General features: G+C 42.8%; 1 protein-coding gene across 2 annotated transcripts in view; it reads right to left on the bottom strand.

Moving 5' to 3' along the window:
• Positions 1 to 22,504, bottom strand: part of MPP7 (MAGUK p55 scaffold protein 7) — a 985,108-nt gene that overhangs the window by 295,411 nt on the left and 667,193 nt on the right. For both annotated transcript variants that reach the window (XM_086941601.1, XM_086941600.1), the window contains exon 8: positions 16,456 to 16,537. In XM_086941601.1, the coding sequence (XP_086797727.1) occupies positions 16,456 to 16,537 (82 nt within the window). The remainder of the gene's footprint in view (positions 1 to 16,455; positions 16,538 to 22,504) is intronic.

Raw genomic sequence — 22,504 nt, 5'->3', positions numbered from 1 at the left:
GCAATGCCCCCGGCTTTCATCAGGACCATGAAAATAGATCCCTTAGACACTCACTCTACCTCCTTACTTGTAGAGTAGAGCGTTGTCTCAATCTGAATAAATACTCAGGTCCAGTGGTAGAGTAACCGTGGTTTTAGTATTCACGCTATTCAATGCTATCGCAAGGTCCAGTGGAGGTAAGACCCTGTTCATGGATGCTGCTCCATGGTTCTGGCTCGGAGCTCCTTTTTGGAGCAGGGCAGATCACCATCTTCCATGTGAATTAATCTGCCAGAACCGGCACCATAACTCAGCCAGGCCGGGATTCAAATGTTCTACATTTTGCTGAGCCCTTAGTGACACATACAGAGAGGAAATGGTCTGGGCAGGTAAAAATACGTTGTGAGAAGTGTGTGGCCCATGTTGAGTGACATATCCAGGGCATTATATGTGTGTTAGGTGTCCAATGGGTCCTGTCATGTAGCCCATAAAAAACGTCAGACAGTGTCCTATGATAACCCCCATGTTTATGGATTATTCAATGTGTTCCAGGGGATATCATCATTCAGACCACAGATATGACTTCGAACTCTGTCGATCCATTTCTGCTACCCTTAGAAAAAGGGGGTTCTCAGTATTTCGGGCTGTTGGAGAGATATTCAGCTTGTCCAAGACTGTCCAAAATAAATCATTGCCCGTGTGTTTCTTTTCTTTGTAATGTGTGATCAGACGTGTTGTTGTCGTTTGACATCAGATGGTGGATCTGTGTTCCATTATTCTTATTTTCACTTTTCGTGTTGCCATCCCAATATAGATTAAACCACATAGGCATTTAATCATATAAATGACGCTGTTAGAGTTTCAGTTGGTGTGCCCACGTTGTTCCCATGGGTGGGTCAATCCAATATCCATGGTTTTCCACCTGCTATTCTCTATGCGTGTATTCGTCTTCACTGCTTGACCCTCGCATATACCTTGGTCTGTTATACGAGTTCCTCTCCCAACTTTGATCATTTTTTTGGTCATAGAAGTTGTCCTTTAGGAAAGGACAAATAAGTTCATGGCTGAACCTATTTATATCTTTTTTCAACTTGTTGGTTTTTTGTTTATTAAATAGTCACAATAGCTGTCAACATCCTTGTTGATTTGCTCACGTTTTAATTTTGCTTCATCCAGGGCTGTTTTCTCCCTACGCTCAGCTTCCAACTTTTCTATTGCTTCTTTTTCAATAATTATAACTTCTTGGGCAGTTTCTATTATAAGAAGCATCCAATCGCGGCTGCGATTAGATATTTGGGTCCAAGTCTCCTAGAATTTTTTGTGTTCTACAAATAATCCAAGTTCATTTTGTATTTGTAGGCCAATAGATATCACATCGGACTTGACAAATTCAATTAAAAATAAGCATGGGCCTCAGTTCCATTAGCCTTTTCTTAAGATTTAATTGAGTTCCCCAGTTCTCCCCTTTATTGGTAATTACATAAATCTATTGCCTTTTTTTTAGTGTTGATGATCCTGTTATATTGATCATCGCTAAACCCAAAGTTTTAGTCTATCCGCAAACTCAGGCTGGATCAGATAATGTGTAAATTACACAAACTCAGGGTACACACCATAGCTCTACATTTTAATCTTATTAAATAGATCTATCAAATAAATATTGTCATATTGTTTTTTTGGGCGACTATTATATTTTCAGGTGATTGAATGATAGTTCGAATATGGTGTGCAAACAGTATGGTATGCTATTGATGAATCCCAAAGAGAATCTGCTTTTGACATAGTGTCATTTTGGTGTTCTTTCTCTTTGGTGTGTAGGACCCCTCTTTTCTTGAGATAGCTTTCTTATGAAGCCATGTGAGGATTGGCCATGTTCACCCCCTTCCATTGGACGCAATGATCTCTTTTCACGTGCATTGCCAATTATGGCATTGTGCATGAAGGAGAAGGCATTGGTGTCCTGCAGTCATCCTATCCTGGCCCTCAACAGGTCTACCGGTAAAGGTTGAAATGCTGATAAGGAAGATGTGGACGGTCCGGAGAGGAGCGGTAAATATGACTATTGTACCCTCAACTCAGTCTGCATATGGGATCGCTTGCTTATCAAGATTAAAAGTAAGTTTCTACATGTCTAAATGTGTGTGCTAATGTGTGCCTGTGAGTCTGTGTGCAAATTGTGTGTACAAGCATGTATGTGTTGGTGCGTATTCGTATATGCAAGCAGGCATGTTTTTGTGTGTCTCCATGCTGGTGTGTTCATGGGTGTAGGTATGTTGTCTTTGTCGGGACTCCCTCATTTTGCGGATTATTCACGCTTCCTTTCATTGTTTTTTCATTTCTGTAGCCGTACATATGTCTGGAGTGACACACTCTTAATTTTTCTTGTTTAGGGTCACATGCATGGGAATGCTGTTGCAGTTTGATAATCATGAGTCCTGCTTAAGAGGCACAGTTAATTCAATTGTTCTGTTTTGCGGATTTTGGCAAATCAGCAATAGCTCTGATTCAATTATTTGCTTCAAAGATAATTTAGTTTCTCAATGGGCCTTTAATGATTCTTGAAAGATGGATTAAATTATATTGAACGTATTGGCTACAGGGCATTTATTCCTATTTTGAGATAAGATGTATTATCAATATTATTAAAGAAAATTGTTTTATTTCACTATGTAGTGTTACTTGGAGCATCATGCTGCATTTTGGCCCCTTCATCATAAAAACAAAAATTGACCAAATTCCTTGTCGAATCAAAACAGGTGAAAATTAAAATGGCCTTCTGTGGCATGAAAGCTGGGAGGATTCTCTAAAAGGAGTGTAGCGCTTTGAATTAAATACTACTAATCTCTGTGTAAGTGGTAATGATCACTCTCATTCTCTTTTCCACATCATTTACCTTTGCAGTCTCTCTCTGTTTGGAGCATAGAACCCTTTTCCTCCTCACAGGTTTCTGAAATCTTGCATCTGTATACCTCTCAAGTAGTCATTTTTCTCTTCAACAGTTTTTATTCGCTCTTTTTTGTGCATACTTCCTTTCATCTCCTCCACTTTTCTATTTGCCATGCGCACTGAAGAAGCCCACTCCACTCACCTGTGAGCACTGCATTCTCTTTTCCTTTCTTGCTGTACATTTTTTGAAAACTCTATGACCCCCTTTATGTGCAATCTCACAATTGGGCATTACCATTCTCAAAGTGCTCTGAGGAGAGGCCAAGCATTTAATGTCCCTGTTGTGTGAATACTTTTATGAACCATTGATAGGCACTCAGCTCCAGAGTTCTCATTACTGCCGCATCATAAACCCCCTCAACAAACTGAGTTCTCCCAGATAGTCTTGCTGCAACAAGTAGGAACTGGTGCACATTTTTAATTCAGTACAATAGGAGAAAAACTTTAATGTTTTAAATATTTAAAGACAACACATTTAGAATTGTATTATAAACCTTGCTTTTCACAAATGTTGGTATTAAAATTAGCTTTAAAGTGTGCAGTTTGCACCTCTTTTTTCCAAACTGTTTTTTAGGTGGACACTCCCAATCCCATCCTTTTGTCAGTAGGGCTCCCTTTTTTTGCTGGCTCACTACTTAAAACTCATCCACAACTTTTACTCCACATCACTTTGAAATGGCATCAGCTGCCACCGCCGAGGTCCAAAAATGTGCGCTGTCATTTAAACTGTGAAATGCAGTAAACATAGTAAAGAGATCCAGGGATTAGACTGAGGAAATGAGTCTCTGGCAATTAATGTTGAAAAATTAGACAAGCTACACTGAAGTATGGCAAGGTGTTAGACCTGGCACCTTGGCATGGGTCTCCCTTCCATTTTTGCTGGTGCCTCATGTGTTTTTGCTGGTGTTAGATGTTAGATTTAGGCCCAGATCCTTGTACTGGGGTGAATGTTTGACATTGTTTTACATTCTGTCCATCAACTGTGTTTTTTGCAATTTTCACCCCGAGTGTGCTGGGTATACTCAGACGTGAGTCCCAGGCTCTCCACGACACTGGAGTCAAGCTATCCAGGCTGATAGCCAGAAACCGGTCCTTGGATGCTTGATTCCGGTCTGGGAAAGACATGGCTTGGTAGTTCGGACTGGACTGTTCCCATGAGGCACAGGGTCAGAGCTGATTTGCATATAGCCAGTGTCTAACCCAGGGTGGTGTGGAGTGCAAAGAAACGATGGATTTAGGCCGAGATCCTTGTACTGGGGTGAATGTTTGACATTGTTCTACATTCTGTCCATCAACTGTGTTTTTTGCAATTTTCACCCCGAGTGTGCTGGGTATACTCGGACGTGAGTCCCAGGCTCTCCACACCACTGGAGTCAAGCTATCCAGGCTGATGAAGGCTGATAGCCAGAAACCGGTCCTTGGATGCTTGATTCCGGTTTGGGAAAGACATGGCTTGGTAGTTCGGACTGGACTGTTCCCATGAGGCACAGGGTCAGAGCTGATTTGCATATAGCCAGTGTCTAACCCAGGGTGGTGTGGAGTGCAAAGAAACGATGGATTTAGGCCGAGATCCTTGTACTGGGGTGAATGTTTGACATTGTTCTACATTCTGTCCATCAACTGTGTTTTTTGCTATTTTCACCCCGAGTGTGCTGGGTATACTCGGACGTGAGTCCCAGGCTCTCCACACCACTGGAGTCAAGCTATCCAGGCTGATGAAGGCTGATAGCCAGAAACCGGTCCTTGGATGCTTGATTCCGGTCTGGGAAAGACATGGCTTGGTAGTTCGGACTGGACTGTTCCCATGAGGCACAGGGTCAGAGCTGATTTGCATATAGCCAGTGTCTAACCCAGGGTGGTGTGGAGTGCAAAAAAATGATGAATTTAGGCCCAGATCCTTGTACTTGGGTGAATGTTTGACATTGTTCTACATTCTGTCCATCAACTGTGTTTTTTGCAATTTTCACCCCGAGTGTGCTGGGTATACTCAGACGTGAGTCCCATGCTCTCCACACCACTGGAGTCAAGATATCCAGGCTGATGAAGGCTGATAGCCAGAAACAGGTCCTTGGATGCTTGATTCCGGTCTGGGAAAGACATGGCTTGGTAGTTCGGACTGGACTGTTCCCATGAGGCACAGGGTCAGAGCGGATTTGCATATAGCCAGTGTCTAACCCAGGGTGGTGTGGAGTGCAAAAAAACGATGGATTTAGGCCCAGATCCTTGTACTGGGGTGGAAGTTTGACATTGTTCTACATTCTGTCCATCAACTGTGTTTTTTGCAATTTTCACCCTGGTGTTAGATGTTTGGGCATTGTGCCACCGCTGTCCAGTGCCACAGTGCAAGTGCTCCCTATTGTCAACTGATGTATGAATTAGTGATTCCATGACTGGCTGATTTAGTTTACTGGTCAGACCCTAGTACAGTGCACAGAGTGTGCCCAGGGTTTTTAAACCAAATGCTGCTAGTGGGCTTGCAGCACTGATTGTGCCACCCACAGAAGCAGCCTGTAAAAGTGTGTCTAAGGCCTGCCATTGCAGAGCCTGTGTGCAGTCTGGTACTGCCATGCTGACTGGGCAAGTGCACCTACTTGCCAGTCCTTAAACCTTCCCTTTTCTTCATATCAGACAGCCCTATGGTAGGCCCAAGGGCTGGGTGCATTGTAAATATAAGGTAGGACATGCCCTGGTGTGTGTGGCATGTTCTAATAGTGAATTACAGCCATTTTCGTTTTTCACTATTGCAAGGCTACCTGTTCTCCTTAAACCAGAATGGGCAGTTAGATTATTACATCTTCTAATCATAACTGACTCAGGGAACATGGTAGAAATTTGAGTTTAGTATGCCTGAACTCAGAATGATAAAAAACATTTTAGTGAAGTTGGTTTTAACAATCTGTGTTTGAAAATACCACTTTTAGAAAGTAGGTATGTGTACTCCTTGTCTGGAGTTTGAGTGACAGGACTGGGGGATTCCAGGAGACAGGGTGAGTCAGCCCAGTGGTGAAAAGAGAGATCTGCATCTAGATGGGAGTAAGGAGTTCCACCTGGGACCTGAATAGGTCTGTGCCTTCCCTCCACAACTCTGGCACCACCTCCTGTGGTGCGGCTGATATCTCTGCCCTGCACTGTGAAAGGAGAGAAGAAGTCATGTCAGAGTGCTCCAGGGCTGTGCCTTTCCTCCACAATGCTGGGTCCACCTCCTGTGGGGCATCTGATGTTTCTGCCCTGCACTGTAAAAAGAAAGAAGGAGTCATGTAAACAGAGTGCTCCAGAACTGGTTTGGACTAGGCAAAGGCCCCTCCGCCTCAGAGGACAAAGAATTTTGGTGTATAAGTATTGGGGCCCTGATCACAAGAAATTAGATCACTTTTGGACAAGAAGAATACACCTTTGCTGAGGAGAGGAACCTGAAGAAACTGAGGAGAGACAATCCCTAAGCTAAAGTGCTGCTTGGGGGATTGGCCTGCAGTGGTTGCCTGACTGCCAAAGAAAGGAGAAAGGACTTTGTGTGCACTTTATTTCAACTTGTGAAGGATCTCAAAGGGCTTGAGAGAAGAGCTTGCCTCTTGCTGAAGTCTCAAAGACAACAGATTTCAACCCCCAGATCCCCAGAGTTCTTTGGAAGGGCCTGCTGCTGTTTTGGGCCTTCTGAGGGACTGCGTGTCGCAAGGAGCTGAAAGCGTGACTCAAGAGGGAGAAGCGTGTCGCCATCGCTGTCGCTGCCGTCCCACCGTGGATGTCGTCGCTGTGGCTGACGCATTGCACTGCATCTCAAGAAACGTCCCGCAACCCCAAAGAAGTGTGCCTCCGTCGCAGCAACTGCTGTCGCATCGTGGATGTCGCTGCTGTAGCGGATGCATTGCACCGCATCAAGAGAAGCGCCTTGCAACGAAGAGGAAGCGTGTCGCAGCCGCTGCCGTCACATCTCCGAGTAAGGATGTCGCCGCTGTAGCGGTTGCATTGAACCGCATCACAAGAAGCACCTTGCATCCATGGAGAAGCGTGCCGCCGTCGGAGCTGTTGTTGCATCACTGAACAAGGGTGTCGCCGCTGCAGTTGTCGCATCGAGCGGAACCGTCTCGCATCGTCTGAGAAGAGTGTCGCCGCCAAAGCCGCTGTGGTCGCATCACTGAACAAAGATGTCGCCGCTGCAGCTGACGCATCGAGCCGAGACTTCTTGCAACCTCGGCGAAGTGTGCCACATCAGGAAGAACTTGACGTCTTTATTTCCTCGCATCGGATCTTTGCCGCATTTCCATCTTGCAACACTTTCGTTGCCCTGCGTGTCGTATCTTAAAGTACATTGACTTAAAGTGTCTCATTTTAAGAACTAAAGAGAACTAAGCTAAAACTACCATTTGAAGTACATTATTGTGGATTTTTGTCGTTTGTGGTCTTGTGATAAGTCTATATAAAGAATACTTATGTTTGATATAAAACCTGTGTGGTGTCCATCTGTAGTATTGTCACTGGAGTACTGTAGGTGTTCACAAATGCTTTAAACACTGCCCCTGAGATAAGTCTTTCTGCTTGTGCCAAGCTTCCAAGGGGGTGAGCAGGGGTTATTTTAGGAGTGTACCCCCTTACCCTGACGAGAGGCAAGGATCCCTGTTTGTCACAAGTACCTACCTGTGCCAACTAGAGACCCCCAAATCTAACACAAGGGAATTGTCTAATTAGTAGAATAAAAAAGTAAAAAATAAGACATTAATTTTTCACAGCATATTCGGATGGACATGTACGGTAGGTGAGTTGCAAAAGCAAGTAGAAGAGGCTGCTAGTTTTAAAAAAAAGTTTGATTTAATCAGTAAAAGTGCAAGAGGACAAAGCTGGGGCCTAAATGTTGCACATACTAGACCAGTGTTTCCCAAACTGTGGGTCGTGGCACAATGGCGAGTCATAGATTTTTCGTGCTTCAAAGACACAGGTCAAATATTAGGCAACGTCTTCTGACAAATTGATGCCTATTTTCTAACATTGGATTGGCGTTCACCAACTACTCTCACTTTGCAGTCAGAGAAAGAACAGTAAGGTGACTTAGGTGACAATCTTGCTGGGGGTACAGTGTGTGTGAAAGTAAAGGCTGTATGTAGGAGGTCATTGATTTTGCCACACACAACAAAATGTAAACCTGTAAATGAACTGTAATGATTAAGCAGTTAGGAACGAAAATAGAATCATTTTTTTAAATTTAGAAGTGTGATGTGTAAGATTTTAATAGGACCAACCATCAGAACACTTTACTTGGTGGTGCACATATGCTAGGCATTCACTGAAACCGATTTCCACACTTATCAGTTGTGTGCAATATAGTTTTATCAGTAAAACTGCCTGTCTGTACAAATTTAGTGGAAATTTCAGTGGAAAATGTGGTGCCTGTAAATGAGTGCGCTACCATACAATGCCTTTGTTACATTAAAGAAATCATCCGTATCATGTCAATTAAATTTAGAAGGATTTCAAAAATGTGTTATTCTAAAAATTGGGATGTGGTTCTAAAAAGTTTGGGAAGCTTTGTACAAGGCTATAAACAGATATAGGAAAGATAATGGTGGTTCAATTATATAGTTTCCCCTGCACTCCTCATGTCCCAGCACCTGGCTGCTGATCTTTGCGCACACACTCCTCTTAGATAGCGAGATGATGGGGTATGCCAGGATGGTCCTTGTACCAACCATGATCACTTGCACCTGTCTCCGCTGCACCCAATGCAGTCCTTATGATATCATGGAGACAGTGAGATCCTTTGTGTACCTGGGATCTCATGGACAGGAGGCCAGCTCACCGGCTTTCGGAGAGTACTTCAAGACCTTGTCCACAACAGTTGGCACTAGTTGCAGGCCAGCAACATCCAGGCAAAAAACACAAAGTGGTAGTCCATTTCCTGGAGCACGACAAGCACCAAGCCACCACTAGTCTGCAGATAGTCCAGTTACTGTCGCTCCTGCCCTAATGATTTTTCGTGTCAATGTCCCAGTATTGAAGAAGTGTAGTATGACTCCAAACCTCTCTCTACTTTCGGAGGCAGAAGCTTCAGTAGTTATAGTCACCATTGCCTTTTATTTTGAAGGTTTTATATAGCGCTAGCTCCACCCGAGGGTATCAGAGCGCTTTACATCAGCAATGGCATTACACAACAACAAACAATCATAGTACTTGACCACATACAAGTTATACAGGTGTTAAAACCAATACAAAATACAGGTAATAATATAGGCAAAACAATAATGGTTAAAGGCACATATAGGTAGAGATAGAATAGCAAGTTGCAGGAATCAGAATGTAATTGTAGATAGGAACATTTATAGAATGTCAGGGAGGATTCAAAGGACATAGTAAGTAATGGGAGGTAAAGGGGGGGAAGGGAGGCAACAAAAAGAAAAAGGAGGGGTGAATGAGGAAAGGGGGAGAAGTCTAAGGAGGGAGAAGGAGTGGTTGTCAGAAAGGAGATCTGGGATTTACTTTCCCCAGAGTGTGTTGAGTAGATGAATTTTCAGGTCTTTTTTTAATCTGGGGTAGGAGGGGTTGCATCGAAGGTCTTTGGGTCGGGCATTCCAAATGGTTGGGGCCTTACCTGAGATGGAGCAGGATTTTGAAGCAGCTTTTTTGAGTAGGGGGGAATGAGAAGGAGAGTGTTGGAGCTTCTCAGTGTTTGGGCACAGCCAGCTTTTTAAAGTTTATTGTAGGGGTGGGCGGCCAGCTACGCTCCGTGCACGGAGTGTGCGTAGTGCCGCCTACTCCGCATTTTGCGGAACGGGCGTAGCCAGGCGGCACTACGCACGCTCCGCAGACGGAGCGTAGCTGGCCGCCACCCGCCTCCCTCCCGCCCTTCCTAAATACTTTCAATTAAAGGAATCAAATAATTTCAAACTCACTTACCTTGCCCGCCGCTGCCCGCCGCGTCCCCGGGGCTCGCTATCTTCCGTCTTCCGTCTTCTTTACTAATGCGCATGCGCGGGCGGCCGCGCATGCGCATTTTCTCGTGAGAAATGCGCATGCGCGCCCGCCCGCGCATGCGCATTAGTAAAGAAGACGGAAGACGGAAGATAGCGAGCCCCGGGGACGCAGCGGGCAGCGGCGGGCAAGGTAAGTGCGTTTTAAATTATTTGACTCCTTTAATTTAAAGTATTTAGGGAGGGCGGGAGGGAGGCGGGTGGCGGGGCCAGTGGTGTTTGCGGAGTGGGGCTACGCGGAGTGCGGAGGTGGGCGTAGTTTCTCGCCCACTTCGCGTAGCTCCGCGAAGCCCCACTCCGCCAACTCCGCCCAGGGTTAGTTTATTGGAGAGGTAGGATGGGGTCTTCTGGTAAAGGGCTTTGTGAGTAATGCAGGCAATTTTGTAGGAGGATCAGCCTTCAATGGGGAGCCACTTTAGGGACTTGAGGGCAGGGGACCACCTTCGAAATGTACAAGCCCTCTCCTACCCTGGGAGGTTTGATAATCTTTAGTGGGTCCAAGACCCTGCCTCTTGGAATGCAGGTGCAAATTCCATGCCCACCTAACCATTCCAGAAAGGCCCTTCAGAATCAGAGGCCCGCTGTGGCGCATAACCCCTTAGTTTATGGCCCTCTTTCAGGAAGCCACTGATGTGGTTATACCCCTAGCACTTAAGTGTGAATTAGGAGACAGGCCACCAGGCACACCCAGCCATGCACATCGAAACGCCCACTTTCCAAAAGGGACATTTTCTTCAACGTAATGTCAAACCCACTCCCAGATAGGATTCACCATTAACAACTCATTGATACCAAACACCATACTATTACTATTCTGCACATAGGAAATAATGCTAGACAGCCTTTCCCTACATCTTTTCATGCTAATCCAATGCGAGAAGCAGGCCCTGTTGTACTAAACACACCAATGAGTGCCCTTCATGACCGTTGCATGTAGCTTACTCAGGCAAACGCCCAACCTCTTTCCAACACTGCACCCAATCACTAGGGAGAACTCCGATATAGCAGGAGACACGCAGGACCTGGCACTATCTTTATACTTGACAACCCGAATAACAATAATCCATGCACACAGGCTCCACCAGGGCAAACCTGTGGCTCATTAAATGAGCTACCTCTGTGGATGGTGCAAACAGTGCGGCAGGGCCACGGAGTTTCATTCGAGATACAAGCCATGACAAGGGGCTTACAGCTAATTCTAATCAGCCCATCACATATACACCGCTCCACAGTATGTATATGAGGAGTACAGCGATTTGACACTGCACGGCAGTGCCAAATGCGCTTCAGCCCTAAGGCTAGCAAAACATGGTCCAAACAGGAGGTTGATTGCCAAAAAGGTTAAGGGAGACAACGCCAACAAAGGCCTGGTCTAACAGCAGCCTACGTGATGCAGAAAGTATGTTTATTCCCAAAAAAGCAATAAAACCCTGCCAACTATCTGGGATTTATAAAAAACGTAATTGAGAATATTTTCAGAGTTCATGAGAGATTTCATGCTGCAGCACAAAAAGACCTAGTCTGGAGCCAATCTGCAGATGATAAAAAGGCTTGGTTAACACAAAAATAAAGTTTTGGTAATGTGGTACTGAAAGGCATCGTGAGCAGTATTACAGATCACCTGACGGGAAGACAGAAGATCCGAAACACTGCTGAATCCTTGAGAAAAGGGGAAATTGTGTAGAGATGAACACGTTACTTACTGTAATAGTATTTCAGGTAGGGACTAACTTCAGATTCCCCACCTTGTGAATGTTACCCAGGCCTCAGACCTGATCTGGAAACTTTTTCAGCAGTACCTCTGCATGCCATTAGGTGGTACAGTGCGGCTCCGCACTGTTGCTGTTCTGTTACGGAAATGACGTGGGGTGCCATGTAGGCACCACAGCAAATTTTCTAAGACTAGTGTTGAATTTCCGAGATTTGGGATATTAATAAATGGCAAAATCCAATTCACAAAATGGTGACGATGGGAGGGTTGGGGAGGAATCTTCGGTTAGATAGAGTCTATCCAAAATGAAAATTACAGAAGGAAAGCAACTTGCTCTTCTGATAGAGACTACTAACTACAGATACTTCACCACTTGAATAGATACCAGAACAAAACCTATTAGGAGTTCGGTCTCTGAATTGTCTAAAACCAAAAGGTCTTGTAGGACTGAGTAGGCAAAATACCCCTTTTGCCAAACCTGGCTGTCCACACAGTAGTCGTTGGTGAACATACGATGTGATGCCCACATAGTTGCCTGGCAGACATCCAGGAATGGAACTCAACATGCCAATGTAGTGGTAGCACCTTTGGCCCTGGTGGAATCTGCTTGCAGACCTTCTGGAGGCTGCTTTTTGGCCAGTGCATAGTAGTTCTTGATGCAGAGTACGATGCAATGGAAGATTATCCTCTTCTGAATGGCTTTGCTATTTTTTGCTCCAGAAAACCCAACAAAGAGCAGATCACCAGTTTGTTTGGAAGGATGGTGGTATAGGGCAGATTGACATAAAAAGACTGCAGGTCGCTTAGTTGCTATGCCAAAGTTATGGTGACGAGGAACCCAGTCTTGAGAGTAAGCCACAGGAAAGGGCATCTGTGAAGAGGATCAAAGGGAGTACACATCAAATTACAAGATAGGTTTGTTTCTTAATTAAAGAGGACGACTAAATAAGGCCTGGATGTGGAGAAACAATTATGCCTGACTTATATTGCAGGTAACAAAATGACAAAAATACGATGAAGGGATTGTAATGTATCAACAGTATTTCCGTTTCTGGGTCAAACCGTATGGTTTTGTGTTTGGTGGACCTCTTTGAAAGGAGTACAAATCAAAGGGGGGATATAATGACCAGTTGTGAATAGAATCGGCTGTTGAGCCATCCATGCACCACAATTACAAGGATAAAAACTCCTGGTGAGTAGATCCAATACACGGTCAAGCCCTTTGGCAATAAATTGTTGATTTCATATAATGGTTTTGTAAACGTTACTACAGCTGGTAGATATTGATACAGATCTTTAGATAACAAATATGGGGATAAAACAGTCATTTTTTGAGTTATTGACCGATGCCTGTAAATTATTTATTATGCAACCAGATACATTGAGGGTGAGTTGTAGCCTATGAGAATGGCATTCATTTGAAATAGTGATAATTGTTCTTAAAACAGGATATTGTATACATTGATGGTGAGTTTGTGTGCTGTAACACTCATATTAAATAAAAAATGTAGATTCAAAAAAATTAGAAGAGTTCAATTAGCAAATCAAGATCGATTGCTATTGATATTGTGTCATGGTACGTAGGGTGCAGTGCTGCAAAGTATTAGGGCTACGGCCCGGTATATGAAGTAGCCAATATTTTGTCAATACGAACGCACTCTATTTTTTTTTTTTAAATTGTATTTCACGATTACAGTTGGCGAAATACCTACCAAATAGTGAAGGATGTGCAATATAAACTCTGTGCAGCCATGACATAATGACAAAAAATTACATCACTTGGTAGAGTAAGAGGAACACAGTACTATAATTCACATACTTAATAAAAAGACATGCATAATAACTGCTAAAAAGTTATCAAATAAGTAAAGGGATCTAGAATAACCCCTATGACATAAGGCTTAATAAGTAAAAGGCAAACAAAGGAAGGCTCAAATCTTACAGGACACGTGGTGGATCAAATAAAACCGTGCATCAATGAATGCGGTGAAGACCAAGATAATTTAATGCATCAAAATAAATCATGATTTATAGCAGTAATGGGACAGCAATACTATAAATAAACTAGGGTCTATATTGTGTGAGTGCAAGTGAGAAACAGGTAGCCACAAGAAACCACTATTTTCTGAAATATTTGACTGAGTAATGTGTTTAGCCAAAAAAATCTAACTTTCAAAATCTTGTATCAACTTCCAAGGATGGGATAAGAACGATTTATGTACTGCTAATATAGCTCTCACAAAAAAGGTTACAGGGATAATTAGATGAATTACGCTAAGTTAGCAAAATTCACAGACTCTACTGCAAAGGAAAAACTATTTTTCGAGACTGCGCATTCCCACATTTTTGCATCCAGATTTTCTGATTTTATTCCACTTAATTGTCCCTATTTCAGAGATTTTCAGAATCAAAGAAATTGCCAAGAGCGGAAAGGACTAGAGAACGGGTAAGATCAAGGGGTAAAGCTTCTCCGAAGGACAGTAACTTGCACATATGTAATTGTAGCAATCTTGTACAATAAGCCCAATCTAAAGGAGTTGCAGCATGCTGCTCAAAGCATGGTCAGATACAATACATGACAGTATACACATTCCTGATAGCTATTTCACTCGGAATCTGTGTATTGTCACTTTTTTTAAATGAAATCGGGTCCTCTTTTGAGCTCTCCTACCAGTCTTTTCCAGGAATTCCACTTTCTGAAAAGATTGCCAACTGGGCTATTGGAGTAAATGGTGTTGGCCCCCAGATTCACCACACAAAGAGCCTCAGAGGCACACATTGAAGCAAAAGTCACTTATACTGACGAGGTCTCAACACCTTCCAGGTTTCCTTGTACAATCATATGTAATTAAGGTTTCTGCCAGAATAAGGGGCTCAGGGTAGCAAAGGTGGCCCACACCCTGGATGTGGTCACCTCAGGGGCAGATTAGCAGCTGGGGATAGTAGCCCATTGGTTACTTAAACCCACACCCCTAAATCTAGGATTTAAGGGGCACCCTTGGCACTAGAACCTCAGTTCTGATTCAAATTGCTACAGAGGATGAAGACACCAGTTTGCGACAACCGGACCTGCACAAAACAAAGGTGCGATGCTCTGCATCGGTGGCAACCACCCTTCACCAACACAATTGTGCCTTATCCTGAACTAAAAAACATTTTCCCCAGACAGAGGGACCCCTGTAAGAGCCAAAGGCAACTCCAGACTTCCTTAGAGTCGAGGCACTAGATCTCTGCAGTCCACAGGTAAAAACATGCTCCCAGAACCAAAGAATCGCTGGCCATCGGGCCCTCCGAGGGAATTGCCCAGATGTAGATGGTCCAGTGCATTGGGGGAAACATAGTCTTGACCGCAAGTAAGTTTCAGGTGGCTACCGCTTTCCTACAGATGTCAAAACAACTTCTTGCTGACCTTACCGCTGCCAAGGCATTTTGGCGGCCAGTCTGGCAACCACTACCTGCAATCAACACTGCAACATGAGGGAACTACTCAGCAACTTTAACCGACCACTTTAGGTGGCCTGTTGTCAGCTTTTAGCATCCCTTTCCTCGCCAGCTGCTCCACGGCTCTCACTTTAGCACCAGGAACAGCCAGAGCACCTTTGGACCCAGGCGCTATAAGCCACGTAAAATTCAGCTGACTGTTGTGGCCTGGACCCAGTGGGTTCCACGCAACTTGACCTGCAAGTGACCGAGTGTCACTTGTATTTTTTTTTTTACCATTGACCACAATGTTAAAGCATTGCAGTATTGATTTGAACTGATTTATTTTTCCTTCTAAAATCCATAACTCAGGTGATACTTATCTGATTGCCTTTGATTTGGTGTCTACATTTATATAAAAATCTGTGTTATTTGTATAAGTTAGTGATGGGTTTCTTTCGAGTCACATCAATTACTTATTGTTCATGTTGGTACTCTGAAATGCCTAACAGGTTTTCCTCTAGTAAAGCCTTACTGCTCTGTGCCACCCTACCAGGATGAGCTAGGGATTTATTAGTGTGAATCCAAAGGGCCCATTTTTGGGGCATTGTAAGAGCATTACATATTGAAGCCTAACCAGCCTCAATGCAAAATAATCCACTTTCCTAAAGTCAGCATATGTTGACTCCTTATATGGAGAGTGTCATTCAAACATTTGTAAGTAATACGTCCATTAATCTTTCAGGGGTACATATGCACTTAAAATGCTCTCGCTTTTTGGCAGTCAGAGGGATCCTCCACACTAAAATTATATGTGGGTCAGCTCACAGAAAAGTGTAATACACCCAGTCTGCTCCACTGTACCGCTCGAGGTAGAGGGTGCCCATGAGTAGGAAGACAGCAAAAAAAGCGTAGCACAAACCATGCACTACAAAGAAGGACTCCAATAAAATGAGGGCCTTGCACCAAACACTACTCTCAGCATAAAAGGAGATTTGTGTTTGGATAAAACCTATTTCTGAGCAAATACAAACTGGAGGGAGGAGTGGGTATTGCTTTTCCAGAAAACAATAGATTTGACCAGGAAATTTGCCACAGCTGTCTCTTTTGAGCTCCACATCTTTTTCAGGTCATTTCCCTACTGTATTTCCTCCTGTACCCCATGTATGGACATCAACCACTGCCTCCTGCTGCACAGGGTTATGTGTGACTTCTGGCCAGGGTGCACGGCTCCTTGGATATTTGTTGGACTCTGCACACAGACAACTGACTGTACATCTAGCGGAATGTATGAAAATGGGTATATGTAGTTTTCCTGGTCTGTACACATTCCATACATGAGCAAATGTGTTGCTCCTATGTACAACTAAGGCCAAACTATTGACTCTTCCTGATTCTGTACGCTTATGTTGTGCACGAGAAATGCTGCAAAATGATACTCACCACTACGATCCGCAGCCCCTCCTCGCATTATTCTTGCCACCACAATAGCGCCTGTATGTTCGTCTTTTTTTATTGTAGCGCCCTGAAACAAAAACACATTGACGTTGTGGATCATATTCAATCATTATCTTAAAAAATAAGCATCGTAGGGTTTACAATATATATGCATTGATCTGGACGTTCGCCGCTGTGGCGGCTCCTCCACTATGGCGGAGTAACTTCGCCCTACTGCTTTCAAGCAGTGCCAGAAACAAAAACATAAAATGATAATAACTTTGTTATTTTATATTTGTACTGCTTTATAGGCGGAAGGGGCTGCTCTGCTCTCCAAGCAGGGCAGGGGAGGAGTGGTTTGCCCATTCCTATGTGCGCAGTGACTGTTTGGTCGGCCCTCTCGGGCCACGCAAACAGGTCATGCATACTTTCCCAGTTCTACTTGCAGGCTACAATACAGCCTGCATGGAGAACAAGCCCAACCCTCCAGCCCCTGGCTGAGAGCCATGTCAGGACTCTCAGACCAATCACAACGCCGAATTGCAGCTTTCTGATTGGCTTTGGGGAGGGAACCTGGCTGCCTGCTTCCTGTTCCTGAAGTCAAGTAGGAGAGCAGAGGCGTGGGATCTGGTGGCAAGTTTTTTTATTTTTTTTAATTGTTATGCGCACTCCCTCCCACAACTGCACCCATCCCCCACAACCCCCCGAGCCCAACCGCGAGCTGTGCTGGCCGCCACTAGTTAGCCGGCTTCAAATTTAACAGTTAAGTTGTCTTGAGCTATAAAAAATAAAAAAAGGAAAATAATTCTACAAGCCCTTGACACGTTCTACACATAAACCTCTCTATAAAAACTTTAAGGCTTTGTTGTTGTCCATCATATTCAGCAGACACTAATGCCCTTGTGCTAGAAAAGTAATAGGCCTTACACAGATTATAATGAATCCAGTGAACAATTGACAGCATGGACCTCATTTGAAACGGACACCTATACAAAACCGAATATGAAAATCAGACCACCATGTGTAAACTTCAAAAATGTAAGCGCTTAGAAGCCATCAACGTCAATTCGCCAAATGTCAGGCATAGTGAGAGTGACATCTCACTCCATTTGACCTTTACTAACACACCTGCTTACACACACACATTCACACATACACAAACTGTCTCTCACATAAACACATTCACAACCTCAAGCCTGTACACACCATACATTTAAAAGTATATTTTTGATTACCTCAGCTGCCAGTGAGGGCCATATTCCAGCTAATTGTACTCCATTCTTTATTACACTAATAGTGAATAATATATGAAACATATTATTCACTATTAGTGTAACAAAACTAGGACAGAAAACAAGGAAAGTGGGGCCCTAACCGACGTGCTCTACCTGATGTTGACACATCTGAGACCAGGGGTCGCAAAGGGAGTGACGGGGGTTGCAAGGGGCAAGGCAGGGGTCGCAGCTGCAACTCTTGATGACGTCCATGATCAAAGCCTTACTATGATTTCAGTGACATCCAGGCGATCGAGAACAATACTGTAAGATAGCTATACTTGCTTTTCTAATTCTAATCAAAATGTAATGCTAGTTAGCCAACTCATGTACAACACGGAAGTATTAATGTAACACAGTTGAACTATACCATTACAGTTATTGACATAATGAGGTGTCCACATCAAGAGATCTTTAAGCACTAACAGAAAAACACACAATTTGATAGCTTATTTCTGAAAAGGAACCAACAGCACAGCACTGTGGCTACCTTTGAAAGTCGCCACAACCCAGCGAAGTAATATAAAATTAACTCTCAAATTCCAACAATTGAGTGCTAAACCAAGTAAAGTTTCAGTTCTACAGTAGATACCAAAACAGATATCTTTTGATACCACTGGATTCATGAGATTTTTCCAATTCATAGACCAAATTATGAGCAATGTCATAAATGGAATCTTGCCTCTGTACAGGGATCATCAGTTGATCCTGGAGGTGGGTGAACCAATGGAAGCTTGAGCCAGGCTCGAGTCAGATGCCTAACTTTTGCTCAAGTCGAGTCCCTCTCAGTCGCAGACCCTGAAGCTCCAAACAAGCTGGGCATTCATGTGGTTTCTGCAGCCTAACCGCGTGCACAAAGATTTAATAAAATCAAAGTACTAACTTTTGATGTGAAAAAAAAGAGCGAAATACCCATCGAGTGGGTCAATTGCATAACGTGAAATCAGAAAAACCTGGGATCAATCCCAGTTTTCCTGATTTACAAGGCAAATATATTATTTCACGAAGCTTCCTTTCTCTTCACTATAAACATATGAGAGCACCTTCAAATTTGCATATTAAGGGTGTGGGTTGCACAAAAGCTATTCTCTTTCTTTTAAAAATTACTCCATGAACAATAAGAATATTGGACCACTGATTTGTGTTTTGGAAAGTAGGTTAAGAACGGTTTGTCTAGCAGCTATTAAAGAGCAGTGGTGTATATAAGAGTACAGATAAGACAATATCTCAGTAGCTTATTTCACACATAAACAGAGCCTTTTCTCTTTTTTCCTTTATGTACAGTACAGAGAATAAAACTCTTGGTTGGTCTTGCAGTACAACTGGAGCAAAACTGTCTTCACATGACCCCTAGGGTTTGCCCTAGTGATGGTTCTGGTTGCACTGCCTAGTTGCTTTACACTAGGAGCATTAGGAATCTGCAGACCTACAAATTCACATGGTGCAAATGTGTACAACAATATTGGCTTGCTTCACAGGATCACAAAGTGAAGATCTGATATCACATGGTGTAACACAAGGACAGCATAAACCCCTGTACAGAGTGAATACCAGCTTGTGTTTTGCAGCTTGAAGCAGTCTAAGTCCATTACAGGTTTTTAAACATTCCCAGGAGATCAGTGGCAGCCTCAGAAGTGTTCCCTTTCTTGATGTTGTTTAGAAGCGTCTCTAAGGCAGTGCTCAATACAAAGCCACAGCTCATCCAAGGCTCTGCCTTCTCCTCAATCTGTGAAAAATTCTTAGAAAGTTGTGAGGTCTAAGTGTACTCAACTGGTAGTGTTTTGCATACTGGAGCATTGTCGAAACATGCCCGGGATTGATGCTTACATACTTGTACATTACGGATTTAGTCAATGAATGCTGCTTTAAATGCTGAGGTATTACATATTACGGTGGGCAGTATTTGAGACCTTTGAGTATTAGGGATACTGGTCTGGTGATAGTACTTTACTTACAAGGGAAAAATGAATACTGGCCTTGGGTTAGTACTGGAGAACTGTGAATAGTAGGTGGTATACACTGCTTTCATAATTGCCAATACTGGACTGTCAACTGAATATATATATATATATATATATATATATATATATATATATATATATATATATATATATATATATATATAGAGAGAGCGCGACTATCTGGTTTTAGGTTTTTAGGTTTAAACCTATAAAAACTGATAAAACCCCATTGAAAGGAAAATAGCCATCACTGGTGTAAACATATAAACACTGAAAAAACACCTTTGCACTCACAAACTAAGTGCCATTCAAAGAAAGGAAAAGATGAGTGAAAGGACATTTTATTTCTTCCTAAAGGGGCCAATACAATGTAACTTTGTTATTCAAGGTAACATCAAGAAAGACTGGCCTAACATTATTGTGCTTGAGTTTTGTTGTTTAGGGATGTCACTAAAACATTCGCTTCTTCCTTCTGCTTTTTTCAGTTTTGTGGTCTTTAGTCTAAAGATGCAGTGTTTAGAAGCATGTTTTAGGTCTTAGTTATTTTATAAACTGTAGAGAATCTGGAAATATCAAAATCATATTTGATATTTTGGCTACATTGGATTTCAGGGATAGGCAAAATGGCTGATTTCATAAGAATCTTTCCTAATATGTACCATCACAGTTACCCACAGAAGGAGAATGGGTGAAATCCTTTAATACATAAACCCCCATTTCTAGTGAGTCAGTATGGATTGCACGTGGATTGCCAAACACCCCAACCTTTAAACATTCAATGCAAGATGTAGTGACAGGTACATGTGAAAAGAATGTGGTCACCATGCATCTGAGATAGTGGTGAAAACAAGACACCAGATTTTGGTAAAAATGGAACGCAGTGTCACTTGGAATTCTGATGAAAAAAGTTCCTACCAAGTTCAATAAAGATTGGAGTGATATTGTATGAATTAGCAGTATTTCAGCTAGGTATGGGAAAAAGTTGTATGATGGTCTGTGGAAATCGATACCTGAGCTGAAGTGCTTCCCTGTAAGAGATCCTTGTCACTTGATAGATGGTATGCTGAAAGCATCTTTACAATATTCAGAGTTATTGAAGACTGCTATTGACTTTGTAGTCCATTCTGGTGCAGTAAACATGTTTTTGCACCTCATATACCCTGTGCACATGCACTATCAGTGCAGAAAGCAAGCAATAATTAAAATTACCTTTAAATTCCCTAAACACCGGAAAAACAGTTTGTATTCTTTTTAATGGTACGAAAATGTGTAACCACTGATGACCACTGTTTTTTAAGGTATTGAAAAAACAGAAAAAAAACCAGAATTTACCAAAAACAAAAACTGAAAACAGGAAAGAGATATATATATATATATATATATATATATATATATATATATATATATATATATATTAGCAGCCCGCCCCAGCGTTGCCTGGGGGCAATGAGGCATCAGGGCCAACCGCCCGCCCAGGCCCCCGCCCGCTCCGACATTGTCCGTGCATGCCCATGCACGGACCAGGCCCCCCTCCCGCCCGACTCCCTCCCGCCCCCCTCCCGCCCCGACTCACTCCCGCTCATCACTCCCGCTCATGTAATAGTAATAGTAGTATAGGAGTAAGGGTAGTATAGATCACAACAGCGCGGGACTATTTTTCCTTCGTGTGCCAAAATCACCCTAAAATCATGTTTATCGGCAAAATATCCATTCTCATTGTCTCCTCTCTAAAAGGTATTGCCCAATTTGTATGTTACTACCCTCTTCACAGCATAAACCGCAGATAGAGGAATCGTGGCGTCTTTATACACTAAACAAATCACGGAACTACAGAATGACGTCATGCCGTCATTTTCTGTAGTCCCGATACCTGGCCATGTGTTCAAAATGCAGCGTTGTTACTAAACTCATACTCCAAGCACATCTTTAGGGAGAGTATATTTCAGATCTCATTATTGCTCATTGCCCTGTGTATGTATCGCCTCCTAAAACGCCACATAAATCGCGGGAGGAAGAAACATTGCATCTTCATGTGATACGCCGTTCTCAGAACTACAGTGACATAATGCCGTCTGCTACTGTAGTTCTGATAATCACGGCATGCTCAAATCACTGATTTGTCAACTCACGCACGTCGCGTCGCTGTCATCACGCACGTCACGTCGCGTCGCGGCCAGCGCTAGGTCCCGGCCGGCGCTACTTTCAGGGGACTACTTTGTTTTCAAACTTAATTTTTTTTATTTACTTTTTTTTTATTTATACAGCCTATGTCCATCTACACACCCTGACATTTTCATAGATGTATCGGGTGTGTAGATTGGCGCTGTGGTTCCCGAGTTTACCTGGCCAAAAGGTGCAAGTTCTCTATTTATAATAGTAGTATAGATATATATATATATAACATACATAGATGAGTTACATCACTTCTTATAATCACATTGATCTCCTGTCCTTGTATATTTCCTGCAGATAGACACAGACCCATCCCCACTATCTTTCTCCCTCTTAGTTAGGTTCCCTATTTTGAGGTTGAGCTTGGGTCTGTACATTTTGGTCGCCTAAATTGTAAATATGGTTGCATAACTTTTTCTACTGGTCTGTGAATTTGAAATGATTAGAATCCTTGATGTGTTGTGTCTATGTATGTGTGTATATATGGTATATAATGATTTATTGTATATACATTTATGCATATGTATATATATGAAGTGTTTTATACTTTTGTAATTTTCTACTTTTCCTGCTCTAGAAGTTTTGATACTGTTTTTCTACTGCTTTGCTACTTTTTTTCTATTTTTCTATTTTCCTATTTTTCTACTC

Source organism: Lissotriton vulgaris, chromosome 10 (genome assembly GCF_964263255.1).
Source record: "Lissotriton vulgaris chromosome 10, aLisVul1.2, whole genome shotgun sequence".
Lineage (NCBI taxonomy): Eukaryota > Metazoa > Chordata > Amphibia > Caudata > Salamandridae > Lissotriton > Lissotriton vulgaris.
This window is presented reverse-complemented; position numbering and strand designations above follow the sequence as displayed.